Source organism: Nesoenas mayeri (genome assembly GCF_963082525.1).
Source record: "Nesoenas mayeri genome assembly, chromosome: 4".
Lineage (NCBI taxonomy): Eukaryota > Metazoa > Chordata > Aves > Columbiformes > Columbidae > Nesoenas > Nesoenas mayeri.
The window spans coordinates 66,152,575-66,177,559 of NC_137540.1; the positions used below are offsets into that span (position 1 = coordinate 66,152,575).

The 24,985-nt window shown below is 38.5% G+C and overlaps 1 protein-coding gene across 1 annotated transcript in view; it reads right to left on the reverse strand.

Moving 5' to 3' along the window:
• The window catches only part of ABLIM2 (actin binding LIM protein family member 2), a gene marked incomplete at both ends in the record, with an annotated part of 106,611 nt that overhangs the window by 40,301 nt on the left and 41,325 nt on the right, over positions 1-24,985 (reverse strand). The window contains 4 exons of the mRNA XM_080344404.1: positions 597-743; positions 5,223-5,300; positions 9,170-9,228; positions 12,510-12,597. Coding sequence (XP_080200530.1) covers positions 597-743; positions 5,223-5,300; positions 9,170-9,228; positions 12,510-12,597 — 372 coding nt within the window. The remainder of the gene's footprint in view (positions 1-596; positions 744-5,222; positions 5,301-9,169; positions 9,229-12,509; positions 12,598-24,985) is intronic.

Here is a 24,985-nt window from a genome sequence, read left to right on the forward strand (position 1 = left end):
TTTCACAAAAAGAAAAAAAAAAACCAGAATTAGTATTAAAAAGGTCATGTAAATTAGATTTCATTAGCACAAACTGCATAATACTAGCTCTGCATATGAGTAATTTGAAATGCATGAGTGACATGAGGATGAACTTTAGTAAGGGATAGTTGATAGAAATTTGTACACAGGAAAGTGATACCATTGTTGTATTACCAAAATAACATGGCACACTTGAAAAAAATAAAAAAAATAATGAAAGACATTTGGCTTCGCTTCTGATTTTTGCATTATAATTAGCAATGGCTCCTGTTTCCCACCACATGCATGTAGAACTCCTCTCACAGAAACTCATATCATGTCATCTGTTTAAAAAAAAAAAAAATCACGGAAATTAATTCTATAATTTCCACAAACTAAAAAGTGAAATGAATATCTCACTTGTTTTTTGGAAGGCTAAAATGTCTTGTGAATTAATGGATGACATGACTCAATCAACTGAAGTTACAAAAGTTATAGTTTTAAATTATGTATATAGTTAAGAGTGCTCAGCAACATGTTTAATGATGCACATAAAATCTCAAATTCATAGTAAAAAAATACCCATGTTTCAGTACCTCCCCGTAACTATGCCTGTCATCTGAAGAGTAACTGATATATGGAGAATAGGAGATCATATCTGGGCGGTCAATGTTATAGATGGCTTTATTTTTAGGAAGAGCAGCCAAATCCCTGTAGTCAAGAATTTCATCTCCAAGCTTTGCCTAAGAAAAGGAGGAAAGAAAGCAGTGAGAATAAGAAAGAATACAATCAAGATGTGATCAGAAAAGGACAGATAAGTATAGGTAGAAAATCATCATCAACCACTTTTTCTGCTTGTGCACTTTTAAATCTCTTACATTTACTACACAATGCAAAATATTACTGCTCTTTTATTTTTATATACTGGTGCTTTCTACTTTTTTTTGGTCACTCACATTTGGCTAGTAGGAGTATCATGGCATCATTTCAGTGCCCTAGCTTACTGCTAGCTGCACAGAGGCACGTGGGACAGATATTGTGGTCTTTTTCAGGCAAAAAGCCCTTCATTTTAAAGTGGTTGTAGTGTGCAGGGTTCCCCTACCATAAGCAGTAGTGAATAATCAAATATGTCTTTCCAACACATACTCTCCAGATGTTGAAAAACATCAGTCACGTCCTTAATTTTTCCCATCCAGCTGTGTCCTCTAGCTTCACCTCGTTCCCTGACTATGTTTAAGCAGCCCTTTAATTATGGATCACAAACCAGTAGATGATGGATTTGCAGCATGGTAGATTAGTTGGAAGATCACAGATGCCACTTAAGTAAAGGTCAAGTCCTTTCATGAGACTCATGCAGCCAACAGAGGGTAAGGGCTGTGTTGTTGCCCATTCTCCTCTTACTACACTTATTCCAGAAGTATAATTATCAAAATGACACATTTGCACAGGTTATCCTTAGGATAATGGTAACTTGCACCAAAACTGTATACAGCATGCACTGTCTTGTAGATATGAAGACAAGTTGGCCACACTGAGAGTGGAGAAATGCGCAGTGTAATTCTCTCATTTCCAGTTCAGGCTTTGCAGCATGATCAGCTCTTTGTTGGCGACAAAATGTTGCATGAATCTTGCTGTTCTCTGAAATTCTCAGTATGATCAGCTGTAACACTCTAATAATGTTTTCCACATGCAAAAATATTGAAGTATCCAGGATTTACATGTGCAGAGCTTAGCATGAGCTAAGAAAATTTCAAAGATTTTCCAGGGAAGTTTTCTATTACGTTAATCCTTTTTCTAAAAAAAATGTATGAATTTGTGCAAATGTAAGCAACATGGAAAGGAGGAAGATTCCTCTTAACTAAGAAAGTGGAACAAAACGACCATAACCATATCATACTCTCATCCTCAAAACAAATGAAAAAGAGTATATGATTCTTCAGCAATCTACAGGTCTCGCCTTCCCTGCAGCTAGTTTAAGAAGTTAAAGAGGAATTAAATAGCCCCTTAATAAAAATAAATCCCTCCCTACTGAGAAGCCAGTGGCAAGTTCTGATGCAGAGAAAGATCATAAAAAGATAAGGAGGAGTCCATCCATCAGGTTTGTTCCAAGAAGGCTTGGAGCAGCATTGTACCTACCAGGAAGGCCAAGAAGGCTGTGATAATTTATGTTTTAAGGTATCCAGGTGGTGAAGATTATTCTAGTGAACCCAAAGAAGTTCAGAATTGGGAATATTTAAACATGAATTACAGTAATTTTAGTTCCTATCTCTCAACGTAGAAGTGCAGCTTGAGATCCTCCCACCAGACTTCAGAACTGTCAGGAGTAAAATTTATCTAGTTATGTAATTCATTTCAGTTTAAATATAAAAATGTAGGAAAATTTGGACAAAAATAACACCTTAGAGATACAGTTGCTTTCTAAACATTCCACTCTACAAACATTAAGCCTACATTGTTTTGTATTTTATTTGTTTCACCAATTTTCTAATAGGCGAGAGGAATTAAAATACGCTAGGAAAGGCTAAAATTACAACTAAGAGGCTTTACACCATTTCTTCAATAATTTGGTATTTTGGATTTTTGTCAAAACCATGCTCTAAGTTTAGAGTATCTATTTCATTTGGAATATGTAATTTTACAGTTGTATAATTGCAAATATGATCCCGTATAAAGATATAATGTGATTTCTATTCCTAGTATGAGAACATACAACACAGCTACATAACCTAACCTAAAAATTTGCAGGGAGCACCTAATTCTCTCTTCATAAAATCTAGCATAATAGCATCATTTAGAAATTAATTGATTTTTAAGTGGTATTTAAAACTTCAAAGGGCATTGGCCTGTGCTCTCTTCCAGTTCAAGAAAGCAACAAAGTCTGATAGCAACAGAAGAAGAAAAAGAAGTACAGCTTTAATAAACTGTCCATATGAACCACATTGAGGTTCAGTCAAAGCATGCTTTCTTTATCTATTCCTAGCTGACCAGTCAACCATGACCCAGAAACACATCTCTCATGAGATGGCGCATTGTTCAGAATTATTGTGTTGCTCTGACTTCGAAAGCATGAGCACCATGAATTCATGGTTCCTAAATTTCAAACATTGTCCCTCAATTCTCTTTTGTCCAACATGATACTTCACAGACCTCATGAGCTGTTAAGGTTACAGTTTTACAATTGTTTTTAATGATCTGAATCCATGCTGCTGCTTTCAGCAGCTGCCCTATGTGCACCCTCCCACTGTGCTCTGCCTCCTACATTAGCACTAGAAGACATGTAGATGGCTGCGTCTCTTTTTTGGCCTCTTTGGTTGGCTGGAGGTTTTTTCTGACTAATTTTTTTAGCTGAATTTGGTCTGAAATCTCGTTGATCATACCTCTGTACCCACTAGTACTAGCACCAAAGAGGAGACAGGAAGACATGGCTGGAGAAGGACTGGGACATAGGTGGGTGGGACCTTCCTTTCGGTGGCAGCATGAAATCTAGGTTTGGTAAAACCAACCACAAAAACACCCAAGACAAATCTTGAGCCTGTCTGTATGTAATAACATTCCTGTAATAGAAAACAGATGCAATAGATAGCCAAAGAATTGTTTTGATAATATAGAAGTCCAATAACATGTTTTTAATTCTTTTTAGTTTCCTGTAGGTGAAAGCCAAAACAGGATTTAATCAATCTCACAGCTTGGACAATTAAGCAGTTGGAGATGAAACAGATATAGCAAGAACTGCCATGCCTCTGGGGAATCTTTTCTCATAATTGACTCATATTTGCTGGAGATCTTTATCCTTTCATAGACCCAGCTGTCGCTGAAGTATATTATAGAAACAGACACTAGAGTTGTATGCTGATGTAATTATATCCTCTTTTTTTTGGGGGGGCGGGAGGTGTGGAGTGGGGTAGGGGGTGAGGTGGGGAAGAGAATGGAAGTTTGCCCTTGACTTTTGACAGCCTGTGGAGCATACTTAAAGCTTTAATCAAAAACATCAAGAAAAATAATACCATCCAACAGGCAGATAAATGTTACTAAAAACATATAAATCTTAGAAGAATGCTCGTGCCTATAAAAACAATGTAGTGGCGCATGGATGGAGAGATAGAGACCATCTGGCCAAAGAACGTGCTTACATGATAAGTGGCTCCTAGCGCAATGAATTGTCCTCACAGCACTTGTTGCAATTGGCTTTTTTTTTGCTAGGAATATACCATGGTATTCACCAGCACAGTACTCTACTAGGAGAACTCAGAAACAGCAATGAGTATTTAGATAAGGGGCAGTTCCTCCACTTCTAGTTCAGTCTTACTCAGATAAAGGACATGTTGTGTCCAAAATAGTTTTTACTTGAAGAAAAAGACAAGTTTGGCTCCAAGGCACTCTTTTGCTTGTCTTAGCATAGCAGATAAAAGCCCTTCATCTTCATATAACCACCTCTCCAGCAGTCAATCGCATCTCCAGAAATATCCTCTGCATATGGACCTATCCCATGAGAATGACCTGCCTACCTGAGGAATACTTGGACAGGATAATACTGAAGCTCTGCAAGAGATGTCTGAATGTAATGTGCCACACTTGTGGATATTTTTTACGTATTGGCAGTAGCCTTGAGAATCTAACCGTGAACATTAGCTACAGCAATTATGACAAGCAAAGTATACCCGGTATTGAAAAAAAATACTCAGCATAAGCTTGTATCATACTTGTCATTTCAAATTCTCTCCATGAGCTCTCCAGAGCTACTGCTTCCGAGACCATAAACACATCAAAGGTCCTCTGAGGTTAAGGACTGGCATTTCTCAAGGCCAGAGTCCTGCAATCACACACAAGTGTTTTCATAAGCAAGCAGATGCAGGCTCAAGAGCTCGATTTAGACAATCTGTGTTCAACTCGAGGCTTGTAATCTACCTGTGGGCTGTACTGTTTACTTAAACTTTTCTTTTTAGAAAGTGCTGTGGTATTTTGTACGCTCTAGTATAAGCCAGCTCTAGTGGCAATGTAAGTTCTATAAATACACTACAAAAATAAAAGGAAACTGACAGAATTCTGTTATGGTAAATACAGTACTCAAACATTTTAAACGTGAGAAATTCAATTCCATTTTAGAGGAATTGCCAACTGCAGTGGTTTGGAGACACTAGGTTTCCATACCATGTGCTAAACTGGAGGAGGAAACACAAGGTTTTCCCCATCCTCCAGAATGAATTTCACTGTGAAATACTCACATAGATCACACGGCTTGGGGAACCTGATGTACTTGAAGCAGGTACAGAAATAATACTCTCAGAGGAAGTCCTTGTTTCCTATGGCAGGAGAAGTGAAACAGATAAGAAATAGAGGAGAGGGAGTGAAAATGTAATTGTAACTTCAAAAAGAGTATGCAAGACATTTCATTTAATTTAACCTTTACCATTCAAGAATGGTATATTAGAGTAAGCTCAAAACATACAGGCATACTAATGAGTTAAAAATAAAAGAACACCTTTAGTCAATATAATTGACCTTTTGAAAATGTAGAAATTATTTTACATATGACTTACTTTCCCCCTCACTTCAGAATGGCCAGGACAGCATTTGGGCAATATCAGGGACAAGTCAAGTTACAAGATGATATTGTGGCAGCATTTTTACCATCAAACTGTTCTACATTGCTTCTGGAATGTGTCATGCTACCATGCCATTCATTCACAGCGAATCGCACAATAACCTGCAAAGCATCCTGAATCAGACACCCAACAGGTTTGCTGTCCCTTCTCTGACTGTAAGACTAACAGACTAATTGTAATACTCAACCCATTTTGCTCTGTTTTCAGTCATTCTGGCATTCAGAGTGACAGACTTTTATTGCTTTCTTTTTGGTAGATTCCTTTGTGATGAAAAATAAAACTACACTTAAATAACAAATCGTTGTGAGACACAATGATATTAACCATGAGTCAACAGACCTGACATTCATAATTGAAGTTTAAACAAATCTTACTACGAAATCAATGGTTTTATATCCTCTTTCATCCTGAAACGTTAATTCACCACAAAATATTCTTTCCCATCTATGGAAAAACCCTGTCCCTGATTCCAAAAAGTAAACATTTTTCCATAATCACCATTTACTGCCTCACCAAAGGCTGACACTTCTCACCTGGAGTTTTTGCCAGTTCAAACTCTTAAAAGGATTTTAGTATTATTAAGCTGTCAAGCTGAGGTAGCATCCTTCCTATTGTTCCAGTCCTCGCTTGATGTATTTGCTACCTTTTAGAAGCAATTTGTGAATATATCTGCATTGTACTGTGTTAAGAAAACAAACTCTGTGCTCACAACTGTCCTTTAACTGACCCTCTGTAGCCCAAATAGTCCTATGCATGTCTCTGAGACTGTATGTGGAGATATTTATCCATATAAAAAAGATCCAGTTCAATTGTTTTGGCATATATGACTGAGACGTTTAAATTTTTTCTCTCTCATTTTAAGTGGTCAAGCACTGGGGCTCTGGACGACCTTCAAAGGTCCTGGGCGACAAGCCAAACACTGATATGAAATTAGAGTATTCCCTGAGAAATACTTGTGACTGCCATTGAGATTATTCAATAAGGAATAATTATTGCACTGCTCTTCTGCATAGTTAAAGCACATTGCAATTTTCTAGAACTTGTGTAAATAACATGAAAGCGTCACCAATGAAGTGATGCCACGTGCAAACCACAGTTCTTTTCATTATGTCCCTACAGGAGGCCCAGTATGGTAGAGAAAAAACCCTGAAGCAAACTGCGACATTCCAATGTTTTAAGCCCTATTAAATCAAACAGTTTTGGATTAACCTCAGGATTCCCTAGATGAAGCTTCAGAACTTCTTTCTGTGTCATGTGCTTCAGTGGAGCATGTTTTAAAAATCACACAGTGTAGCGTGACCTTAAAATGCATAACATATCTGGCTGAATATGTTCAGTAATTGTTAATAAATTCCTGGAGTTCTTGCAGAGGCTTTCATCAACTTAGAGGTGCCACCTTGTTTTTAACTACTGCAATTCATCAAAGTGTAGAGTCCCATCCTTCTAAGGTACTTCTGCAGATTGCTTCCCTGCTTCCTTACACTATGCAGTTATTCCCACAGATATTGCCATTTTTCTACCTGGTGATTAAAATCTGCTCATTCCACATCTCACACATGGTCTTCATTCTCTGTATGATCCATTACCCCTTTTAGCAACCCCAGTCCATGTCTACTGCATGTAATTTCCTAGCTTTTGCAATAAAAACTCACATCCCAGTTGATTCTGTTGCTTCAGTTCTTTTCTCCATACTGTACATTTTTATTCTCCCACCACCTACCTCTTTTCCTTTATGCCTTTTGATAATCCTCATTCTTTATCTTGCTACTTTGATTTCTTCTGTCTTTTCCAGATTCACCCCTTCTGCTTACAATCTCACTCATCCATCATTTTTCTTTTTGCTGTCACTCTCACAACTTCTTTTTCCCTTCCACTCCATCTCCAAAGTTTTGGAGTGTGTTGTCACTTACTCTTTCTGCCTTTTGTCAGGTACTTTAATTACATGTTGCGTATATATCCATATAAATATCTAGTAAGATAACTTTTAAAAACAACAAACTGCAAAGGTTGACCAGAAAATTTCTGGAAAATTATACCCTATTCCCAACTCCACAAGTTATGTTGAAAAGTCCATTGCTACTCTCTTTGAAACAGCATCCTTTTTTTTGGTTTATTTTTTCAATAATGAAAGACCTCCCCTACCAAAAAAACAAAACAGAACACCAGAGGAAAAACCCAAAGAGAAGAAAAAATGCATAGTCTTGGAAAATTCTTTCAGTTCCATTTTGGTGGGGTTTTTCAGTTGGTTGGTTGGGTTGGCCTTTACGCAATATCCTACAAGCACAATTTATTTGCTTTTGTGAGAAAAAGGCAGCCAGTAGGAACCCAATACAACCTTGTCCACTGTCTGTCTTTGAAGGAGGAAAAAAAAAAGCAACAACAAACAAACCTACTACATTTTCAATATATTACATGGGGTTTTAGCCTTGCAATTTCAGTTACTCAGACAGAATAAAATACTTAGGAAGCCTGAAATACTGCTTAATAGTATTATGCTGAATCAGTAGCACTTATTAAACTATTTAGACAATTTTTAATATATATGTATTAAACAGTACATTTTATATTGAAATGCTAGTTATTTGGTATTCAGAGATTGCCATAAAGAATATCAGAGCAATCGCTTCCCAAACACATCGGAACAAAAAAATAAAGCCAAGATCCTTCAGGGCAAAGCTCAAAACAAGCCTTTTTCTAAACTGTGGTTTAGTCAAAGTTGCACTTGCTAACACACCAGATTTGTAAACACTCTTTTTATAGCTGCTGCCTGCTGTTCTGACTTGTCCCATGTGCCTTATGTCCAAGCCTCGATGAATCAAAGCAAGGTTTTTCAAACAAGGACACCAGGGATACCACTTGGAGCATCAGAGAACATAAGAACTGAAAAACCCCATACTTGCCCTCCGCATTAAATGAGATAGTTGCATTTCAGTCCCACTACTTCAGAGATAATTTCCCCAGCTACAGATTAATTCTCCATTTCCTAAGGGCAGCTTATTCATCTGCCAGCATTGTAATTATTAAAGTTACCAGAACTTCCCCCTTTCCCCCTTGCACACAGACAGATGCACGAATCATCCAACTTAAGGAGGTACTTAAAGCCAGAGATTAAATTAAATTTGAGCTGGCTTGCCAACATTTTACAAACAAATAATAAAAAAGAAACTCCAAGCAGAGATTTTTTTTGTAAAAACAAATAAAGTGAAAGTCCTCTGATCTTTTAAGTGCAGAACCACATAAAAAGAGAAGAGGTCATGCACTGATCACATCTTAATCAGACAAAAGTTAAAAATTAATTTTTTTTTCTAATTCATATTTTCACATTTTTTGTTATTCAGCTTACACATATAACTCTTAGGTCAGCATTCTCCTGAAGCTGTAGCTTTAATCACTAAGTAGAAGCAGAATATTTATGTTCCATTATTACATTAACGTACTGGATTTCTGTAATTTAAAATTACAGTAGTGAAAAAATTCCAATACTTCCCTCTGTGCCAGCCGCAAAAAAAAGCATAGAGAAGAGAATGACAATGGAATCATACTGAGTAAAAATATGGTCTTTTTACCTTGTTTTTTTCTTCTGCCTTTGCAGCCTGTCTACAAACAGGATGCCAAATGGATGTACCTGGAAAGTAAATTTAAAGCTCTTCTTAATACAGTTTCCCAATAAGAATGTTAAAAGGTTTAAAAAAAAAAAAGAACTTTAAATCTTCCTATAAGGTTTTGTAAGACACGACAGCATACTGACTGATTCCCCTGCAAGTCCCTATTTCACAGATACTTTCAAAGCTAAAACTGACAACTTTTCAGTATGAGTAAGCCTGATCACATACATTTTAAAGGCTAGGTGCACTTCAGAAAGCTACACATACTTCAACATGAGATCAACATCAAAACCCGCATCCCAAGGAGTGTGATGTGGGATCATTGGAGCTGCTCCAGCCCAATGTCCTCCTCAGAGCAGGTCCCACTACAGCTCATGGCTGTGCCCAGTTGGGTTCTGCGTATCTCCAAAGGTGGAGATCCCACAGCATTTCTGGGCAACCTGTTCCACTCTCATTGTAAATTTGTTTTTCTTTACATGGAGTTGGAATTTTCTATACTCTCATTATACATATTCTTGTAATAGTCTGACCCAGATCATACTAAGTAGTGCACTGTGATGGAATGGAATAGCATTGTGGCATTTAACATCAGCTGAAAATCCAGTCTGCCTTTTTGAATTCTCTGTACTGATCTTGTACATCCTCTATGTTTGTTTCTCATAAGTCAAATACTAAAGAACTGTATAAATTCAGGGGAATATCCACCCTAGAGGATGCAGAAAATATAGAATGAACCAATTCACTACTGCATGTAAGTACTGAAGGGAGGCTTATGTACTCGAGAGATATAAGTATACATAAGTGTGAGGAAGAAACTTAACAGCTTTGCATCAGTCATGAAGGCAAAAAAAACCCCACCAAAACTAAAAACAAGACCAACAACTTCTAAAAAGTTGAACACAGTGTTCAATGGAAGTGGAATGTGTGTAATGATATAAAATAAAAGAATTATTTGTAAATTTTAATAATAAAATACAACTTTATGCCAGTCTGAGCTGGGATGAGCCACAGATTAAAGCTCCACACAGTCAGCAAATGTGAGTGCACTGAAACTTCTGCCTGACTAAATGGGAAGTTGAGAACTTTTGTTTTATAAATATTTAATGTTTATACTGTGTGGAGAGCACCAAGAAGATTTATTGGAAATGCTTTGTTTTCACAGCAGTTTGATAGTTTTATAACCAGTGGATTTTGGAAACAAGAGAGAAACAGAAAGTCCATTTCCCAGAAGACAGATGGACATCATTAGTATTTCACAGAAACTAACCCAGGTGAACTCAGACTCAAGCAGTATAAGACTATCTATAAGCAAGCACTGGATAAATCATGTTTACTAAGTTACTGAAGTATTTTGGGACTGAGTAACTACAAAAAAATCTTTTTAGCACCTTTAAATCCAATGCTAATTTATCTTCCAATTATGAGTGTGTCTGAGCTTGCCCCCTGAAAGCATTTATCCCAACTGTTGCATAAGTTGATGGAAATCTTCCCAATGGTTTTAAGAAGTATTTAGATCAACTTTTCTTGAATGATGGCTATCTGTGGTCACACAAAACTGGCTAGGAAACTTTTTCACAGGGAAGAAAAAGAGTTGTTTCACCCAAAAGTCATCTGCTGGATAACCACTGACGACTCAGTTTGTGCTGAGGAACACGCAACACTTAAGAAACTACTGTAAAGTTCCTTTAAGAGGATGAAGAGCAAGTTAAAAACCCTGGGTTCTGACATTTTTTTATTATCTAACACATCAGGTTAGGCAACTGAAATCACAGATATCTTATGAAGTTAACACCAGTTTCTAATAGAAACTGTTCTTCGTGTGACAACAAAAAGTGTATGATTATAAGTTGGTATGAATGTGAAAATCAGAAAATAAAAGTGAATATGATGGGTCCAAATTTACAGAATCTGAGCCTACTTCTTGATTATTCGAATTAAAAATTGGCACAGAACCTAAGAAATAGACACTCATAACAAACTGAACTGAAAAAAAAAAGATTAACTGAAACCTAGTTTCAGAGAGTTTGAAATCTAGAAGCAATTACTAGTTCGATATCTTTTTTTAAAGCATTGATTTCCCAGGGGATTTCAGGATCAAAGTAGCTGAGCTACTCTGCAATTGGGAGAACCACAGCATTTTCTGGCTCCTGAGGGAGAATCCATGAGCACAGACAAGGATCATTATGTCCTTTAATGAGCTAGTTCTTATTGTAAACCAAAGTGACAATAAAATTATCATTTTAAATAACATACTCAACTATAATTAGATCTTACTGAGACCACTGTTGTGTTTTAAATAAAGCCTAACTTTTCCAGCTTAATGAATGATTTCAAAGTATGCTTCTAGAAAACTGTGGACAATTGTAAAGTTGTAATAAAGATCTGGGCAAGCATGTGATTTCAGGATAATACACCAGCCTTGCAGTTCCCACGTCCTACTGAGTTTGTCTTTTCTGTTTTCCTTTGAAAAGATACTGCCAGTCAAAGACATAGGCAAAAGCCTTCATTTTCTCTGGTGTCTGACCCTGTATTTAACTGTGTAGACAGTTTTATCAGTTTAGTACAGCTAAAAGATGCTACATATGAAATACAGATCTTAGCTCATATCTGTGTTAAATAACTTTTTCTTTCCATTGAATAAATTATTGTGCAAGTTGTTCTCTATTACCCCTGAAATTCCCTGACAAGAAAGACTGAAATTCTCCCTATGTAGCTCTCTCCCAAGTTGTACAAGTTCATGGCTGTGTAAAGTATAGGCACATTGTCTGGTAAGGGCTTCAGCTCCAGGGCGTCCTCTTCTCCACTCTCAAAGGGCAGTCAGGTCTGACTGAGAGGGATTCAGGTAAGGACCTCCAGATTTTTTCCTCCTACCAAATGGGAACAGCTACTGAACTGGTCTTAGGACTGCTTTAGGGAGCCTGCTGTTCTACATGTGTCTTAACTTTCATCTGGACCGCTTATCACTGCACCAAAAAAAATAAACATTTTTTCTAGTAAATATAAAATTTTATAATCTTCACTGTAAAGTACTTCCATTTGCAGGAAATAACTGCTGCCACTCATCCTTTCTGTGATTCACACTTGCCACTGGATTTGAAGGGAGACAGAGAAATAGTAAGAAGCAACAAGGGTTTGTTTTCACTTTTCTTTGGCCTACACATTGCATACTTCACGTTACGTGGTGGTTATGAAATGCGAATATGTGTAAAACAGCTGAGCCATGCTAGCAGGTATGGCCAAGAGGGCCATGCTGCCAATTGTAACTGATTTGGGTTTGGGGTTTTCATTTGTTTGTTTTTACCTTGAAGATACATTTCTTCTCCTTCCGCGAACATCTGACTGCACCTGACACATCGTGCGCAGGTTGGGTGATAATGTTTTTCTCCTGCCTGTTTGGGAAAAAAGGTACAGGTGATTAACTATACCAATCAATTCAGCAGCTTCACTATGAGGAGTTTTTCTCTCATCTTCTAGCATATGACTAATTAGAATAAATTAGTTAATGCCAATTAGCTCAATAATTTCCTACAACCACAGCATTTATTTTCGATTATAGACAATTCATGATTTAAAATGTAATTATGGTCTTGCTTACACACACAAAAAAAGTTAATGTGCGAGAGTTAAGAGACTCAATTTACAGAATGGAAAAAATTCTATTAATGAACACATTTTCCCTGTAGATGACCATACTGTGCACCAAGCCAAAAGTAGCTTAGGACTCACTTGCAGAAGCTGGGAGGCCATAAGCTTGAGCATGCATTTCCAATTCACTGTATGTTCTTCTTGACCCCACTAAACACTTAACAGACAGCAAGAACCATCTTGTTCAAGAAATGTTTGTATCTGCTTCGAAAGTGGCTTGCAGGTAACCCTCAAGGGTTTCCATGAGGAATGTGTGTGACGTGCCCATAGGACTGTATAGAGCTGCCACTTTGAGTACTGTTCACTAAATTCCTCTACATAGACAAGCCAATTGCTCTGAGATTGTCATAATTTAATACCACCATTTTGATTGATTGGAATGACAATAGAACTGAGCTCTAGATTTGCTCAGAACGACTTAGTAACTCATCAGTTTTCATGAATTGAAACTTCCAATTACTTTATAACCCCATTAATTTAAACTGTTTCACCATTGGCCTCAGTGTGTTTTTCAAGTCATCTGCCTGCTAAAAGGAGGAAGGGCTTGTCTATGTCAGAGCATCAACATGTAACACAGAGAAGGCTGAAGTTAACCTCAAATGAAAATACAGTGAAGATTCTTGTATCATGGGATTTGTGCAAGACTCAATTTTGGTAGCTTGGCCAAAATTCAAATCTATGGCCAACTGTGGGCAAAATTATTAGCCCTGCTTCCCACAGGCAAGAACAGCAGCACCACAAAGCAATGGTGGCTTGAACCAGTGACAAAAATAGCTTCCAGGGAGTTGTGCTCTTCTGAACAAATGGCACGGACCAGCCCTCCAAACCGCTCCCCTAACCCATCTTTGAGATGACACAAAACACAGCTCAACAGCCCAAAGCCAGCTCTTGAGCATGCTCCCAGCATTCCTCAGTCTTCCCCCTACAGAACTGAAAACCAAATCTTGGCATCTTGTTCCTCTCTTTGACCTGATACTCTTCTGTCATAGAAAGAACGGTCCATGGTTTAAGTGGCCTAAGCTCAATGCCACTTCCATTATGAATAAAAGCCAAGAGACCAACTCTAAAGCACAGAACTAAGTTAGCTTAAATTTAAGCTAAGTCTGACTTCAGTAGAAGTTCTAGAGTTAAAAATAAGCAAATTTGGGTCCATGTAGAATGTCTCATAACATGTCTACCCGGAAAAGGCTGAAAGGGCTTTATGTGTACCTTTAAGAAACTATTATCAAGTATTGCCCCACTGGCTTCAGCATGTTTTCACAGCATTGCACTATTAATCTAGAAATTTAACACACTGTTACTACAAGGCTGACTTGTCTTCTCTCTCTCTCTTTTTTTTTTTTTTTTTTTAGTGTCGAAGCCTACAGAGGTTTTTATACTAAAGAACACAATCTGTGTCTGGTGGCTATTTTGCATTCACAATATAAAATACAGGAGGGTGATAAATTTAGGTTAAAGAATCTCTGATTTTACTTCAGTGTTAACTTCTTGCAGTATTTTAAATCAGCAATAAGGAAGAGCTATGCATCACGTCAGAATTGCCATTTTGAAAACAGCTTTGTTCCAGTTCATTCTTTGTTTTATGGTGTCATTTGTGCAGACTTCTGGGAGATTTCTGCACCTTTAGACACAGAAGATGGTCACTACTATCTGTGTTGAGACCTTAAAGCACCAGACCATGAAGGATCACTACCAGGTTTAAACCTCAGGTTTAAAAGTACTTGACTGAGTGCAGTTATTTAAGCACAAAAGGTTACTTAACTATCATGATATAAATTTAAATTTGGAATATCAAGCTGAAAAGAAACACAATTTCCCTTGGAAGATTTGTACTGCACAAGCATTGCTAATACAATGCTTTGCCTCAATAATTCAATTGATTTAGCACAGCTGATACAACTTCCCAGGCTAACACTCTCTGAGGGAATTCAGTTACTCCTTTGCTAAAATAAACTGTCAGAACGCATTCTCAGAAAACACGGATGCTTCACAGAATAAAATCTGTTTCCCTAAATTTAACAGCACAACCAAATATATCATTTTAATTCACTCTGTAGAGTAAGTAATGTCAACTAGCTGTAAAATGGTACAGAGAGACCTCTTTGTATAACTTAGATACAATTATAACAGAAAAATCAGGGAAAGGAGGAGTGATCCTTCTGATAATGGTCACACCAGCATAACTTCAATGGACTTTGCATTATTTCCTCTAAGTTGCAGAGAACGGAGCCAAATCCAGTTGACGGCTGGTCATGAGTGGTGTTCCAGAGGGCTCAGTACTGGGACCAGTTCTGTTTAATCTCTTTGACAAAGATCTGGATGAGGGGATTGAGTGCAACTGTAGTAAATTTGCAGACACCACCAAATTGGGTGGGAGTGTTGATCTGCTGCAGGGTAGGAAGGCCATACAGAGGGATCTGGATCTGGGCATTGTGCTGAGGTTCAATTGTATGAGGTTCAACAAGGCCAAGTGCCAGGTCCTGCACTTGGGTCACAACAACCCCAGGCAGCGCTACAGGCTCGGGGAAGAGTGGCTGGAAAGTGCCTGGCAGAGAGGGATCTGGGGGTGTTGACTGACAGCTGGCTGAACATGAGCCAGCAGTGTGCCCAGGTGGCCAAAAAAGGCCAACAGCATCCTTGCTTTTATCAGGACTGGGGCAGTGATTTTGCCACTGGACTCAGCCCTGGTGTGGCCACACCTTGAATCCTGTGTTTAGTTTTGGGCCTCTCATCATAGGAAAGACATCGAGAGTGTGGAGAGGAGAGAGTGCAGAGGAGGGCAATGAAGCGGGTGAGGGGTCTGGAGCACAAGTGTGATGGAGAACAGTTGAGGGAACTGAGGCTGTTTAGCCTTGAGAAAAGGAAGATGAGGGGAGACCTTATCACGGTATGCAACTACCTGAAAGGAGGTTGTAGCATGGGGGGTGTTGGTCTCTTCTCCCAAGTAGCAAGTGATAGGACAAGAGGAAATGGCCTCAAGTTGCACCAGGGGAGGTTTAGATTGGATATTAGGAGCAAAATTCGCCATGGAAAGGGTTGTCAGGCGTTGGAACAGGCTGCCCAGGGAAGTGGTGGAGTCACCATCTCTGGAGGTGTTTAAAAGGCATTTAGACGAGGTTCTTAGGGACACGGTTTAATGCTAGAGTTAGGTTATGCTTGGACTTGATGATCCTCAGGGTCTCTTCTAACTGAAATGATTCTATGATTCTATGAATTAAAATGCGACACACTCAAAGTCTGCATAGAAAATTTTATGATATCCCTCTTCTAAACAAAGCACAGAAGACATCACATGGCAGACTCTTCATCACTTTAAGTATTTATAACAGAACACACCATCTTTCTAAATGAAAGGTGATAGCTAAATCTGAGGTTAGGAACTTGATGTAGGAATTAACTAATAATATTCCCTCATATGTTTATACAGTTAGCCTGATTAGATACTACAAATTATATTATATTCAAACCTAGGACCTAGATGTGCTAGGTCTGAATGTCAACAAAACCTTACTTGGCCACATGCCAAGGAGGCCTTCAGCAGTGCCCCTTTCTCCTCTCTCTTCAGAGTGTTCCAAAGGCTTCATCTCATAGATGTACAATTGGTTTCAGCAGAATCCAGAAATTTTTAAGTTTAGGGCAGCAACTGTTTTGTGCTTTCAGTTTAGTTGTAATGATGGCCTTGTTGTTTTTCTTTTCCTGGTTATATTGATGCGAGGGAGTTTAATTCAGCAAACAAATTTCTAACCATATGGTTACTTTTTTTGCAGAGTTTGAAAGCTTAGTTTGACAGATTGTTGTCTCAGTGCTTAATAAAATATCAACACACACATAGCACAGAAGCGACATTCATCTCAGAGATCTCTCATGGTTCAAATGGCAGATTATAAGAAACCTTCTCAATATCCTACATTTGCTTCAAGACTATATCAGGTCTTTGTGCCCAGGCATCCAGATGTGAAGACAGTATTATTATGAAGATCAATTTAAATATTCTTAGGTGAGATTTCCTCAAACCTGAATAGCAAAGCATGTCCTTAACAAGACAGTACACCACCAACAGTATAATTTCTCCTCAAGTGACCACACCAGCTTTCCACAATAACAGAGTCAGTCTTAGTGTGTAATTTAAAAGTGGAATCAAAACAGCCCTTAACACTCTAAGACAACGTATTATGAATTACTTCATTCCCTTTAGGGATGAAAGGTCACTTTAAATGGTAAATCTCCTCTGAGCAGCAAGCAGAGCATTCTGGGCTGGGTCAACATGAGGAACATTCTCCCAGCAGAGCCAATGACCTCCCCTTAATCCCTGTTCTAAGCATGGAGAGCACCACAGTGTTCTTGTCTGTCCCACATCACATAGACACGTAAACCCATGCTTCACTTAAAACAGAACTAGAAAGCTCTACAACAAAGTGCATACAACCGTCTTTTCACATTTCTCATAACTTCAGGGCTTGAACTAGATAAAAGAAGAATGAACCTGTTGTGACAAATGTGAATCACATAATTTAAAGTACTATTTGAAGACAGTACGGGGTATTATCCTAAAGTCTGCAGAGCAGCATGAACACCAGGCCTAGGAAACATGCAATGCTAGCAAAATCTGAGTAATTCAAATTGGAAGGAATAACCTTAACTACTTAAAGTTGGGTTTTAAATTAGCTGTCATCACTCGGGAGAAGATATAACATTACTGCAGACAGCTCAGCAAAAATCTCTGCTCATTCTCTGCCTATGGCTGCCAGAACTGATGAAGTGATAGAATAAATAAAAGATTATATGTATAATAATTGTAACTCTATCACAATGACACTGCTCATCTGGCCTCTCATGCCATTGCTACGATTGTGATCAATGTCATTTTTTACTGCAGTTGATGAGTGACAACTGCTTATGGATTGACACAGGAGGGACTGGATCAGAGCAGCCTAAAGCTCAAAGCATAAGCTAAGGTCTGGAAAGAAGACTCAAGATTTCTTATTATGCTCTCACCAGTGAAGCCTAAGTACATCCTATCTCACTGCATTACTTACTTAGTAAAGTAGCTAGTAAAGGGAAGAAAGAAACTAGACAAAATCATTCAATGTCTTAAATAAATTCAGAACTATTTGCTTCCTTTCCTACAAATGAAAAGTTTTCAGTAAACTTTCCTATAAAAAAATATAAATTAAAAAAAAAGTCTCTCTTGTTATCAAAAAATGCACATTGGTAACTGACACCTTTTACTGCTGGGACTGAAGAGTGTGGAAGTGAGGAAAGGTCAGACTGCTGCAATGATTCAATCATATCAAAGAATATTTTCCATTGTAGGGTATAATACAATATAGGTTGATGTAATAGTGCATTATTACCACTGAATGTTATCTATTGAGGTAGGTCCAAATCCTGCCATGTTCATACTCTAAAATCTCCAACTGAAGTCCTAAATGTATCCTGTCCTGAACAAAGATAATGGCAGTCAGCCTTCAAAACAGTGAGCCTGCTGGTATGCCAAGGCACAGCACAGTTGCATGACCCAGAAACAAATCCCACAGAAGACTGGTCTAAAGCATTCTTAGTTAAAAGCTTTTCACATGGAATGAATTTGCTGAAGAGTTGGGTCATCACCAGACAACCACCTTGTTCAAGCAAAGCATAACAGAATAAAGCACAAAACCACTGACAATCAATAAGCTTTTCCATCATGCAGCTTCTCACCCTGAAATGAAGGACTAAAGCTCCTATGAAAGACATATGACTCGACTGCTGCTATCTGGTTTCAAACAAGTTCAAGCATCTCAACATTAAATGCCCCAACCAATCACTGCATTGCTTTATGGAGGCAAATTCACCATTTCTGTAACTAAATGCAGTTCTCTGACTTCGGCTGAGCTAAGGATTTAATTTCTGTTCCCAGAACTAAATTAGTTATTATTTAATAACTCTCTTCGTTAACAGCACAGAACTGGCTCAAAAAACCCTTCCTATCAAGTTATTCCACCTACTACACTGAAATCAGGATTGTTCTTTCTTATTCCCCATCTGTTAATATAAACCTCCTGTTCTTGGCCAGAACTTAAATATGGGGTTGTGTGACATGGGTTTAATCCTAAAGGCTGTGTAAAGCCTAAGGCCACAGTGTTTGCCCTTCTGTCTTTATCTCAAGAATATCCTGGAGAAGGGGCACAGCATCGCACCATCAAGTGTTGTTCAATGGCTACGTGCTCCTAACTGCCACTGCATCCACACAGTGGCATGTTATGTGGACTATACTGACACCATAAACTGGATTCTATGGGGTATTTTCAAATTAGGGTGATGATATTCAGAAAAATCAGATAACCCTTACTACTTGGAGTAGAATACTGTGCTCAGTTAGCACCTTTAAGTGTAGCCACATAAAATCTCAATTCACATTTACAGCAAAGCCTGAGTTTTGCATATGCTACAGAAGAACTCAAATAATTGGATAGTAATAGTTGTATACGATAATGGTTAAGTTAATAAACAGCTGTTGTGTCACCTACTGGGTATGAAGGTACGGGCAATACTACCAAGGCAGAGGTATTTGTTAAATACCTATTGCTTATGTTATACAACAGTGCCGAGGAGAAAAAAGTGTGGGAGCCAGGAGACAAAGAGAATTATGTGGAGGAAAACTCTCACTAATTCTCTTAGTCACAGTGGACCTGACTCACCACTGAGTCACTTCAGCAGAGTGACAGGGCAAATGAACCATTTTCAATGGGGTTTACACCAGCGTAAATGTAGTGTAATGTTTTGAATCAATCCTCCTCATCTTCTTCTTACTGGATTCATTTATCATCCCATCAGATGCCAAGGAACAGTCATGTGACATGTTTAATACATGCACCTGCAGCATTACTTACAGCTTTAGCTGTCTCATATGTACAGTTATTTCATATTGTCTTGTTTCTGGCTCATCCCGCTGTACTTTGCAGAGCCTTGAGACTTCCCACCCACATTTGAGTCATTTTTACTGCCTCCCACACACTCTTTATTCTTCCAGGTATAAAGCATAGATCAAATGTACCAACAGGGACATTTATATACCGGACTCACAGAAGGAAAAGTTTCTGATATTAAAGAGAGAAGAAATCATTAAGAAAAATCAGCACTATTATAACTGTAATCTCATCCTGCGACATCTGCAAAGAAGCTCTGACTCGGGAGCAAATTCTGCAGCCAGAGAAAAGCTGGAAAAGGCCAACAGTCCATTTTTTCTACAGAATTTGGTACATGGTCTTGTAAATCAAACTGGTCTGTCATGCCTAAAATTACTGATTTTGCACACAGTTGCTTTTGTTATGCAATTAGTGATCTGCCCCTTTTGTCTTTTCTTCTCAGCTTTGCAAATTTTTCTTGCCACCCACTGGGACTGGAAGAGGCTTCTGTTTTCCGTTTGCTCAACAACCTCCTTCATTTCTTTTCCCCTTTCCCACTCCTTAAATCCCACTTTAGGGCCAAGACAAGCTGCAGCTGGCTCTCACTTCTGACATCTCTTGACAGGGGAGAGGGAGCAAAGGAAGGAAAATATGTCTGCAAGTCATCTTTCTCCTTTTCGACTTTGCAGCTGTAGACTTAGCCCACTCATTTCAAATGGGAAGAATGAAGCTGCAACCAACACCGAAGAGCCCTGAAGAGGCAGCACGATTTATCAGATGAAGCCAGCACAGCTCTTTTCATGTTAGTTGTGGTGATCCAGGCTGCAAACATCTGAGAACAGAAGGTGTCTCTCATTCTGTGTCTGACCAAGGGATGATATTTTGGATCCCTAAATTTAGCTGGAACTGAAAATGCCACTTTCATGTGTAGAACTGACATTAATAGTCCCTCCAGGAAGCATGAAGTTGCTACTTTCAGACTCATCCACACATTTCCAGTTCAAGGTAGCACTCAGAAGTTCGTACTTTGGGGGGAAAAAGAAATCTGAAGAAGCACAAAAATGCTAAAAGCTGGCAGGATGAAAAATCTTAAAGATACAAGGAATGAGTCACATAGGCTGCTTTCCTGCTATTAGCAGACACACTGAACGGTTGTCACATGGGCCAGAGCATCCTGGAGATACTTTATCAACAAAGCCACTTGTCACTAAGTGCACTTACTGCTGCACCACTGCCATGGTTACGGGAGAGAGCTGGAGGGAGGTGTTTGTGCTGGCGGCTGGATCACAGGTGGGTACAGGGCACTGCAGAGCAGTGCTGGGGCCAACCACAGTGTGGCCCAGCCGTGAGCCAGGAAACCACCAGAAATGAATGAAATTATGCAAAGTAATAGGATGAGGAACTGAAGACATCCAAAAGTGAAACATTGCACATTATCGAAATATTCAAATGCTGGCACATAGTACTAGATAAGGCATCACCACAGCAACACATCACTTAGAAAGGTTTTGTAACTGCATTCTGTGTGCTATCTGCAGCTGAGGCTCCGAAGGTATCAAGGTGACTAAGGGAATCACTGCTTTGATGCTTTAATAATCAATTAAGTTAGTTAAAGAGAGTTAACTGGTACTACGTTTTTGCATAATGGGAAAAGGCAGTGGACACCATTCACCTCTCTGTCAGGCTCAAAGAGTCAGACCAGGCACTAACACTACCAGGAATAATCCCATATAGGCACCAATGTACAGCAACACTCTGGGGACGTTTTCCGTACACATGAGAGAAATTCTTAACAGAAAAGCAAAGAAACAAGTGAAAAAAAACCCACAAAACCTGCAATAGTAATTCTTTCTCCTCTATCAAATAGTTTCCTTCCAATTCTGAACTTCTCTTTCGTGTTTTTCAGAAATAGTTTGCAGAATCCCTTACTTTGGTAAAACTGTAACAGGCTTTAGCTATTACCAAGTGTTGCTCAGTACTCTTCCCCAAGAAACCTAAAAACTGATCTACAGTGTAAAAATCTATGCAAACAGTTCATTTTAACATGCACTGTTTTTTCCTGACATGCCAAAAATTGTGAATTTTTAACAGTTCTGAAAATGAATCTGGATAAGTGTAGCTCTATATCTTTCTGGAGAGAATAGGTGGTTGAAAAAGGGAAGGGATGGGAGTAGGAGAAAGATAAGGTGAAAACAATACAACTTGGCTACAGCAAAGGCTAAAAGCTAAGGTCAAAAATATTTGCATTGCTATTTATATGCTTTTTGATAGAATTTTTAATGATACCTGTTTTAAAGCAGAAAGTCTAAGTCAACTATTAATTAACGTTTACCCAGCCAAGTTCAGATATTATGCGCTGATCAACCTACCTCTGCAAACCAGCAGCCCCAGACATATGCAAGTGGCACCAAAACAGAGACCATTCTCAAGCTGCAAAATGCCTTGAATCTCAGCAAACACTATGCATTGTAAGTGCTAGTTAAATGTTTCCTACCTTAGATGGTTTCCTTTTGCAACAGCTAATGCTGATTTATTTAGACGTATCTTTTCCAACAGTTTTCCTTCTTCTCTCGTGATGGGAGAAAACTGGCGTAGAGAGCAGTTTCTAACTGAAGATTAGTACTGACACTTGGATCCTTTAACTGCTCTGACAGCCTTCGCAAGGCTGCCCATGCTACAGGAAACCCTTCGTTCATATAGACAGAGCCCCTTTTATTGCATGTTTAAGTATTAATGCCTATATTATAAGCTGCTCAAGTACCTTTCACACATCACTAGGTTTTGTTGTTAGCGAAACAGCAGGGTAACAGACATTTCAGAATGAACCATTCTTCCACACTGCAGGCAGAAATTTGTACACCCTGCTGTAAAGAATTAGTCTCGTCTCTCTGCTATACAGAGACTTTTGCAAAGGGAAAGGCAATTGATTTACAAAGTAGATGTGGTTGCAAATGAAAGTAGCTCAACCCTAGGGCAAAGCAAAAACCAAACTACCGAAAATGTGATTAATGTTTTAATTAATAAGTCACTGAGGTATGAGTGGCATTTAACTGATATATAAATAATTGGCATTTCTAGTCTCATTCCTGTCTAGTGTCTCCTGTATTTCTTCCTTTTTTTTTTTTAATGTAACATAGTTATGATGAATAGATTAAAAAAAAATTGATTATGCTTTTCTAGACATCTACATATACATGTAAAACAAAAACATTAACCATTTCTTCCTCCACATATACTGAGTACCGCATGCCATGTTAGGTTGTTAGATAAAGCAGCTGGACCCATCTTTATGTTTAGTAAACACTACAGTCATTTTTACCAGCACTTGTAGCACACATTTATGCCACAGCCATGTAACTTTAAATCACAGGACAGTTGTAGACAGAAGTCTACTAGGGAACTGAAAATAACCCTTGGTGCTTACAAAAACAATTGGGTTGCATGTAAATAAATTACAAGAGACTTTTCCAAAAGCATAACCTCCAACACTGTCAACTTTCATTCAAACGAAATTCAAAATACCAGCTAGTAACAGTGGAGATACTGCTTGTTCATCAGCTACCAGTAGAGCTGGTCATGGAGACCTGCGACAAAGCATGGACATCACTGGGCTGCAGAGCAGGTCCAACAGCATCAGCATAAGAGCCTGGAGCTGATTTTACAAGCAGAGGAGAATTTGGTTCATTCAGTTTTGCAAAACAAAATTTGAGAGAAACTAAGCCTGTTCTCTACAAAATTCTCCTGAAGTTCTTCAGTTGAAGGGGAGAAGACCAAAAAGCTTAAAACCAATTGATATCCGAAGAATTAGAAACTATACACAGACTTCCAGCAACTCTCTATTCCTTGAGATAAAGTTTCTAAACATCAGATGTTAAGGAAACCCAGGCATGTACCCCAGGAGGGGACCAGGAGGAGCTGCTACATGGTTCCCCTATGCACCTCAACAGCCTTTCAAACCCCTGCATGGCTTGTCATGTGGGAGGGACTGGGAGGAAGATGATCCTCCTCTGTCTCCTCTGAGCAAAACGCAGTGAGAAAACTGATTAAAAAACTCATAACACAAACAAAAAGTGTTTTCTCAATCGAAAGGGGTTTGTATCGGGGTCTGAATTATGTAAAATATAGTGCATTTTTAGACAAAAGGAAATTACACTTATTTAATCTATTTTTATAGCATGGTCATTGCCACAACTTGGGATTTTAATTAATAAATAGCTGCTTGTGATAGAAAAAAAAAGATTACAAATATTTTTTTAGTGCCAAATGGAGAGAAATTGATTGCTACATAACAAAAGGGAAATGGCTGGTTATAAAAATCAACAGCTTCTTATTTTAAAATGTGTTTATTTTCTGTATTATTGCTTAATTTTAGATAATGTTGGGTTGAGAACACAGCTATAGATAGAATAAGCACTGAAATAAACCCTTTTCCTCCCTAAGGTTTTCAGTCACACTGCATTTTAAGCTGAACTGTCAGGTAATCTCTAGCCACCTCTTGCTCCCCATTTAAGATGGTAGGTTTGTCAATATATATGGTCAGGGAAAACTAGCAATTTCTAGGAGAGTGCTGATGTTCCGTTAAACAGTGTCCTATATGCTTCACGACCAAAGCAAACTTTGCCCATAAAAGCACTGCTGAACAGACTTTTTGTAAAAAGAACAGTAAAACTGTTGTCTTTAAAAACAACAGAAGAATTTATGGTCTCTGTAAATCAGCTGCTCAGGCCCTTTTGTAGCTTGTCCAGTACAAGTTCCCTGGGAGACTGGGGACAAGCCAAGGTGGACTGGAGGGGAAGAAAGAAACAAGAAAGGAATTATAAACAGAGCTATACTGTGTTCAAGCCCATTTACTACATGCAATGATTCTGGCCCTCAGAAAATGGACTGAAGAAAGAATTTAAGTAACCAAATCATCATTGTATTTGGCTGGCAACCTACAAAAACAGCTATATTTTTATAAGTTATCAGTAACTCACACTAGTTGACCCTTCCCTCCTCCTCTGCTGAATAAACACTTAAAGTGAACAAATGTTGGAAAAGGAGACAATATTCTAAAATCTGGGCACAGATTAACTGTGGAAGCAGCTGTCCTCCTGACATTATCACAGAAATCAGAGATGGAAAAGATGGAAAAAATCCTATTAGGTCATATAGTCACTCCCTTTGTCATTGTAGGACTGTTCCCTAACGTAGATTTTCCATTGCCGTGTCCAATCTTGTTCTAATAGGATCTAAGTGATAGCTC